The sequence below is a fragment of the Vicia villosa genome, unplaced genomic scaffold, assembly GCF_029867415.1.
Source record: "Vicia villosa cultivar HV-30 ecotype Madison, WI unplaced genomic scaffold, Vvil1.0 ctg.001554F_1_1, whole genome shotgun sequence".
Lineage (NCBI taxonomy): Eukaryota > Viridiplantae > Streptophyta > Magnoliopsida > Fabales > Fabaceae > Vicia > Vicia villosa.
The window spans coordinates 139,812-147,568 of NW_026705662.1; the positions used below are offsets into that span (position 1 = coordinate 139,812).

Below are 7,757 nucleotides of genomic sequence, written 5' to 3' on the forward strand. Positions count from 1 at the left end.
AACATTTTTGCATTATGTCTAAAATTCATTTCAAATTCTATATATACAATGGGATTCCGTTTAAAATCCGTCTCAATATTTTACACGAATTTTGGATAAAATTTCTTAAAAACTAATAAACAATTATGTATTTTCTTTAAAATCTATCTTAAAAGTCTCTATAATTGAAATTTGTCACAAATCAATCTTAATATATATTTATGTCTATTAAATATATTATTAAATTTAATTATAAATTAAATATTTTAAATATTATACTTTTTATATTTATTTATAATATTTAATTTACCTTAGCGGCCATCCCAAAAATTTTATTTTGACTCCGCCATTGAATATCTTATTTTTAATATATTTTGTACTGTATGTTTGAAAGCATACAGTCCATAATATTTTGAGAATTAAAAGATATTAAATTAAATTGAATCTCACAAATTTTTAAATTTTTTTAAAATAATGTTTTATATTAAAAATAACATGAACAATATAATGGTAAAGAATAAATAAATTAAAAATAAAAAGTAAAGAATTTTTTTTATTTATTAATTTGGTAATAAATAAAATATAATATTTATAAAAACAAAATATAAATAAAATAATGAATAAATGATTTCAATTTTAAAAAAAATTAAATTGAATTTTGTAATTTTTTGCAACAGCAATATAAATATTTCAACAAAAGTTCAGCCACTTCAATAAAAGGTCAAATACTCCAATAAAAAATTTCAGATACTATGAATATAAAAAATGAAACACTTTAAATAAAAGTTCAAATACTCCAATAATAAATTTTGAAGCTCATAAAAACTACTTTCAGCAATACTTACCTATTTAGAACCAATTAATACTAATTTAAATATTTTTTTTTTCTGACAGACAATAGTAATAAATTCACTTACTATGAAAAAGCAAAACATTAAATACAAAGTCTTAACAAAGTTTTACAAGGAAACATCTTCTCTTTCCAAGACAGAAACAACTGTAAAATCCCATGTAAATGTCAAAACAACCAAAACCCAACCCAAACCTCATTCCATAAAACCACTTTCTTAAAACCACTTTTCACTCTCACCAATCACAACACGCCACGTCATATTAACAACCAAACACAGTTTTCTTCCACTATACTCATTTTCAGCAAACGCAAAGCAATAGAAATTGAACGGTCCAGATTTTCCGATGAACGCAAACTTTTATGTAAGCGCATCTTACGATGCCACGTGGCAAGGTTTACGGTTGGTAACTCTACAGGCTCAGCACTATATTATTGGTTCTTCACTTTACTCTAAACCCATTCACAATTCACAAAACAGAAATAACAGTGTTGCTGTCAACGGCGGAGAACCACCGCCGGAAAATTCTCCGACGGTAGCTCCGATTTGGTGCTTCCAACTTGTTCAATTTCATGAACTGATTGTAAATTTAATCGACCAATTCTAATTTTTGATTTTAAGTTTTTTTTTTTTTTTTCTTTTTTTGATATTTATGTTTATATTGATTTTTGATTTTGATTCTGGTTGTAGATTTTGATTTGGTGAAGTGGAGTTGATCGAGATTGAAGTGAAGTTGTTGAAATCAAAGAGATATGGTAAGTTTCTAAGCTGGAAGAAATGTATTTGTTTCATGCATGTGAGGTGTTTGATGATATGTGGTTTCATTGTTGTTTGTTTTTGCTTGATGAGCTGTGAGTGTAAAGTAATATAGCATACACTTTCTTTGTTTCTTAAATTTTATTTTTGATCTTTTTTTTTTAGAGTGGGTTGAATTTTATGCATTGATTTTAAGAGTTCATATATAGATTGGAATCTGTTATGTGTAGTTGATGATTTTATTTGTTTGTTTATTTGAATTTTGAGGGAATTTCTTGATTTAGTATAATGAGGAATTTATGAGTTACCTTCAGTGTTTTCTTGATTTAGCAGGGTGGTGAGTTTATAAATAGTTCTACGAAATTGAATTTTGATGAGTTGTTAAATTGGTTACTAATTGGGATGAAGTTTAAAGTTATATCACTTTGGTAATGTGTTGGGAGTTTAAATTTAGGCAAGTTGTCTGGAGATTCATGAAACTGATACTTCAATAAATGTGTTTTATTCTTCTGGTTAATTCTCTTAATGTCTTATTTGATGGTGGCTTTGTGATTTTTGTCTGTTAAACATGTTATTTTTTAATACACTTCCAATGTTTCTTGGTTTTATTTTTAAATTTTTTTTAAGCATGCATTGAATTTTATACATGAGTACTTTCAATGAAATTTAGAATTATTAAATTTTTTACTAACTGTGTGCATGTTCGAAGAGGACTCCTACATTACTTTAATGAAAATTCCTTACAGTTATTTCTCTACAATGCTTGAAATTGGAAGTTAGATTTCGTTTTTTCAATTTAGGAAATCTGGCTGAAGATTCATAAAATGGATATTTCAATGAATTTGTTTCATTCTTTTTGTTAAATTTTTTCAATATCTTACTTTATGGTGGTTTTGTGATTTTTGTTTAACTAATTTATGGCTTATAACTCTATGCATGGGATAATGTCTTATTTAATATGCATCAGCAGAATCTATACTCAACAGAATCTATACTCTGATAAATCTATATTTTTTGCAGTCTTTTCAGAACAAAGGCTTCTGGATGCCCCGGGATGCCGGCTGCATAGCTGAAGAAAGTGGTGGATATGAAAATTCTCCAAGAGTTGAACCAAAGAGAAGTCACCAGTGGCTTACAGATACAGGTGAACCAGAAATATTTAGCAACAAGAAACAAGCCATTGAAGCTAGTAGTAGTGACATGCCGGTTTCAACAACCAATGCTTCTCACTGGGACACTAGTTCAGGATTTCACTCAGTGACAGGCCAATTTTCTGACCGTCTCTTTGGATCTGATCTTATACGATCAGTCAATTCAGTTGATAACAATATGTCATCAACTGGAAGTGGAAATCTGAACATTGGAGGAAGACAGAGTTTCGGTAATCAGTATGGTAATGATCCATCTGTCAGACTGTCGGTATCACCCACCATGTTAGGCCCTTCACCATGTCTAAATTTTGGTGGTATTAGGAAAGTTAAAGTTAATCAAGTCAGGGATTCTGACCATGGCATGCCAGCTGACAATAATACGTTTTCGATAGATTCTGGTTACGATAAGAATGATGGGAATATTACATCGGGTCCATCTTATAGCAACGGAAGCGACAATGCCGACAACACCGTTGTTATAGGGATAAGCAAGCCCGGTGACAATCTCCTTGCAATGGGTCACATCTTCAATAAAGGGGATGGGAATTTTATGTTGATGGGTAACAATTATGGAAAGGGAGATGAAAATATTTTATCAACGGGTCGGCCCGTTGAAAGAGGCGACGGAAATTTCATAACAATGAATCAGTCATTTGGGAAGGAAGATGGAAATTTGATCTCTCTGGGCACCTCATATTCCAAGGAGCATGAGAGCTTTCCATCAATGGTTTTAACCTCTGGTAACTCGGGAGAAAATTTCACAACTGTTGCTCCTTCCTATGACAACGGCGCCGATCATTTATCATCAATAGGTCCGGCATATGTTAATGTGGATTCAAACGTTGCTTCAACTAGTCCATCGTTTGACAGCAACAACCCTAGCTTTTTACCTGCAAGTCAAAACCTCGGTAACACCAGTACTGCATCTTTTGGAGGTTTTCATGCTGGCCCTGAGCCGAACCCCTCTGGCGGAGTCTTCAGTGGATTTGATCCTTTGATGGGCAACCAAAACTCGGCTCAAGGTGCAGCTTTCCAGAGGGGTCAGATTGAATCAAACCCTGATCCACTTGTAAATAACATTTCAAAATCTAAAAATAATACCATTGTTAAGAACAAAGAACCAAAGACGGCCAAGAAGGCTTCTAACAACTTCCCTTCAAATGTCAAAAGTTTGCTGTCAACTGGTATCTTTGACGGCATTTCGGTGAAATATTGTACATGGTCAAGGGAGGTAAAACATGTTGTAATTTTATCTTGTCTTGTAAGTTGTTTCTACTAAGTTTTTAAAGCTTTTGATGTTTTTATTGGCAGAGAAATCTTCAAGGAATCATAAAAGGAACGGGGTACATGTGTTCATGTGACGACTGTAAGGGGCAAAAGGTAAGCATCTTAAATCGCGCTTACATTCTAATCGACTGCATAATCCTAGCCAAAGTGCTCATGTATTCAATTATGTGATGAAGGCTCTTAATGCTTATGAGTTCGAGCGTCATGCTGGAGCCAAGTCAAAACACCCTAACAATCACATATTCTTTGAGAATGGAAAATCCATCTATGCTGTTGTTCAAGAGCTGAAAAACACTCCTCAAGAGATGCTTTTTGACGCTATTCAAACCGTGACAGGTTCCACCATCAACCAAAAGAACTTTCGCTTTTGGAAAGGTATGCCCAAACACACCCTTCACCCTTGCCTCAATGGTGCATGCCTTTGTTAAAGTTTTTTTTCTCCCTTTTCAGCGTCATACCAAGCTGCTACCCGTGAGCTTCAGCGCATCTATGGAAGGGATGACGCGGTCATACCATCGTAAGTTTGGAAGAGTGGTAGATATGCAACTTCATATGAATGGCAGCTTAAAAGTTGAGTGAATAATTGGAAATTTTTGGTTGGTTTTACTTGTAAGAACTTATATTATATTTATGGAAATAAAGATGTAAATTTAGTTGTCCTTTGTGGTGAATATCCATGATGCTGAATGAGTTTTGTTCTCTTACAACATACTTACAAATTCTTACCTAAGAGTAACTAAAATTATGGAATGGCAAACAAAAATAAATTTCTGGTGTCATACAATTAAATAAAGTGAGGTTATGTAGCTCCATAACATGATTAGAACTAGTGCTCAAGGGGAGCCTCTTATTAGATGAAGATTAATTAGGCTTTGTTTCATAACATATATCTAATAATTTATAGGAAAAGAGATTATAGTTATAGCTCATAAGATGTTTGATAATTGAATGGATTTCTAGTGTTGGATAAAATTATCTATTTAACAATTGATAAATTTTAAACGTTTTTAATTACAGTTTTTAAATATATATTTGAATTTGAAATGGAGTTAATGAACATCAAATATAAGGGACGAGAATATATCAGGCCCACCTACCAGGGGCCAGTGGCCCGGCTTAGTTAAAGTTCGGTTTGGTAATCCATTTGATAAAAATATCAGACCTAGGTATTTTAAAAAGGAGAGTTATTTTATCCACTCTTAAAAATGTAACTTCACCACAGAAAAAATAAAAAATATCATTTAATTTTAAAAATACATCTCCAAATGCACTTAAAATACATGTATCACACTACTTCGTAAATGAGATATTTCCGCACTTAAAATACATTACCATATTACTTCGTAAATGATACATTTCTATTTTGTTCAAAATTAATTCGGAGATGCACTTCTTAAGCCTTTTAATTTGTGATATAACAATAAGAGAATCTCTAACCCCATCCATTGGTTCTCTCATGCACCATGTGCGTTGTCAAAAATATCCCACTGCTTCAATATATGCACATTCGGAAGCATTTTTTTGTTCCGTAGGTGCATCTACGGAAGATTTCTTGAGATGTATCTACGGAAGCATTTGATGTTATACTCGCGCCAGACTCTTCTTCTCCCTCATTCTTCACTTTTCATCTTCTCAAACTCTCAAACTCTCTCAACTCAAAAATCAAACTTCCACCAAAGTTGTTTTATTTTTCTCTGGAGTTCGGTCGTTAACGTCAACATCAACGATCAACACATTCCAACAACTTCAAAACTCAATTTAATTGATAAGTTTTCGAATTTTCGAGTAATTTTAGAGTATTTCCCATAATAGAGTTTGAGTAGATTTTTAGGCGTAGAAATCATTAGTTACTTTTAGAAACATACTTTAGAGACAATGTAGGTATTGTTTGATGTGTAAAACGGATGATTAGGGGTGAAAATTGATTTTTCCAACTATGTGAACAGTTACTTATGCCATTTTTGCGTGTTTGAAGTTGTAGAACGTTCCGTAGATGCGAGGTAGTTCTGTAGATACATCTACGGAGGTATATTTTTTTGTCTTTTCTTTTTTAATTACCAAATTGTACCTTACTCGATTTTATTTGTAATACAATGCAGACATTATGACCGATCATCCAGACCATATTATATCCAGAAAGGGGAACCCTTCTTCGTTATGGTAGGATGACCAAGGAGGAAGCGAGGGGGGTTCTAATTGCTGAGCTCGGGGCTTATCATGAGGATGCGCTTGAGGATGTGGAGAAGACCCGTAGAGCGCACGTGAGGTTTTCCTTCTTGATGCGGCAGTACGAGGCCGAGCTCCTTGCGACACATCAGGCTGCTGGTGACCCAGTAAAGGAGGATATACACAAGCAGCGGGTGCTGAGATGTTACTTCTTATTTTTGTTAGGCACTCAGTAGTTCATGGACACCAGCTCCTCCTACACATATGTCGTTTACTTGAGGTACTTATTGGATATCGTACGCATCCATGAGTACAATTGGGGAGCGGCTAAACTAGCGTACAACTACCATAGACTGGGAGAGGGATGCATGTGGAAGGCAAGGATTGTGGTTGACAGATGTTCCCTCTTAGTTGTTACAATCTTATATCATCATACATTTTCTCAAAGTTGTTCAATATAAATTTGTGATAATGTTTGATCCCCTTATTTTTTCCAAGGTTGAATATTAGAACACTTCCCCATGATCATTGGCTATGGAGAGGTGCCTAGCTACACTTAGGCCATGCCCCCGTGCTAGTGCCTACATCCCCTTCAAAGGGAATCAGGTGTCGGATCCTTACAGGTACCTCTTAACCGCATGTCAGCAGAGGACATCCGATACGACTGCTATGCTATTCACCGTGAGACGGTTCCGTGGTATGACATTGCCCCATATTTGGGATGTTTGGCTTCCAATTCGACCATTATTGTTCGTTATCTTCTAGAGCGCGTCATACGACAGTTCGGATACTGCTAGACGATCACTCGCGACCCTCTTGTATTCGCTCCTATCTTGATGACTCGTTGGCAGATAGATGAGGTCTTTGCAGACTAGGAGCATCACATGGTTCCTGACGAGGCTCGGGCGACCAGATCAGAGAGAAACTAGAGTTGCACAGACGGATACATCACTTGGTACTTCATGGTGTCACATGCATACATGATCCCTACTGCACCGGGATCACCACCCAGACCAACCCATGAGGAGATTTTGCAGACTCACCAGTCTCAGTTGGACCACACTCAGGATGTGCTGCCCCGCTGTCGTGAGATATTTGACATGGCGAATGCAGGCATTGCCGCTGGTTTCTTCCCTGAGGGGTCTGATCATAGGCGTGTACTGGATGGTATCATGGGGATGACAGAGAGGGCATTTTTGTACCGTTGAAATCGTGCCAGGACCTGTGGGGCACTTGACAACAAAGGCAGAATAGCCAGCAACAGAGGACGTGGACGCAGAGGCGGGGCTATAGGCAGGGTGGAGGAGGATGTTGTCCAACACACACAGTAATGATGCCTGTGATTATTTTGACATAGGTATTTTGATTTCATTTATGTACGTTACTTTGATTATGTATTTGACATTATGGCCGATGATTTGTAAGATGTATTTTTTTTGTGTGTTATATTTTCTATTGCCTTTAAATTGCATTACTTTAATTCATTATAATTCGAAGTTCCATTTTTGTTATAAAAATCGAGTTTTGAAGTGAAATGTATTTGATTTGAAAATATAGCAGAAGGTTC

General features: G+C 35.2%; 1 protein-coding gene across 1 annotated transcript; it reads left to right on the plus strand.

The window, feature by feature from the left end:
• The first annotated feature begins 1,271 nt into the window (after nt 1–1,271).
• Nucleotides 1,272–4,695, plus strand: LOC131635797 (uncharacterized). Its single transcript, XM_058906445.1, has 6 exons — nt 1,272–1,413; nt 1,521–1,585; nt 2,607–3,968; nt 4,049–4,117; nt 4,201–4,399; nt 4,475–4,695. The coding sequence occupies exons 2-6, from the start codon at nt 1,583–1,585 to the stop codon at nt 4,543–4,545; spliced, it is 1,704 nt and encodes a 567-aa protein (XP_058762428.1). The 5' UTR covers nt 1,272–1,413; nt 1,521–1,582; the 3' UTR covers nt 4,546–4,695.
• The last annotated feature ends 3,062 nt before the right edge of the window (nt 4,696–7,757 follow it).

What these genes read in the sequence shown, in the direction of transcription:
- LOC131635797 (XM_058906445.1), top strand. An exon ending in ATTGTACATGGTCAAGGGAG is followed by an intron (nt 3,969 to 4,048) that starts GTAAAACATGTT and finishes TTTTATTGGCAG; the next exon opens with AGAAATCTTCAAGGAATCAT. An exon ending in ACGACTGTAAGGGGCAAAAG is followed by an intron (nt 4,118 to 4,200) that starts GTAAGCATCTTA and finishes TATGTGATGAAG; the next exon opens with GCTCTTAATGCTTATGAGTT.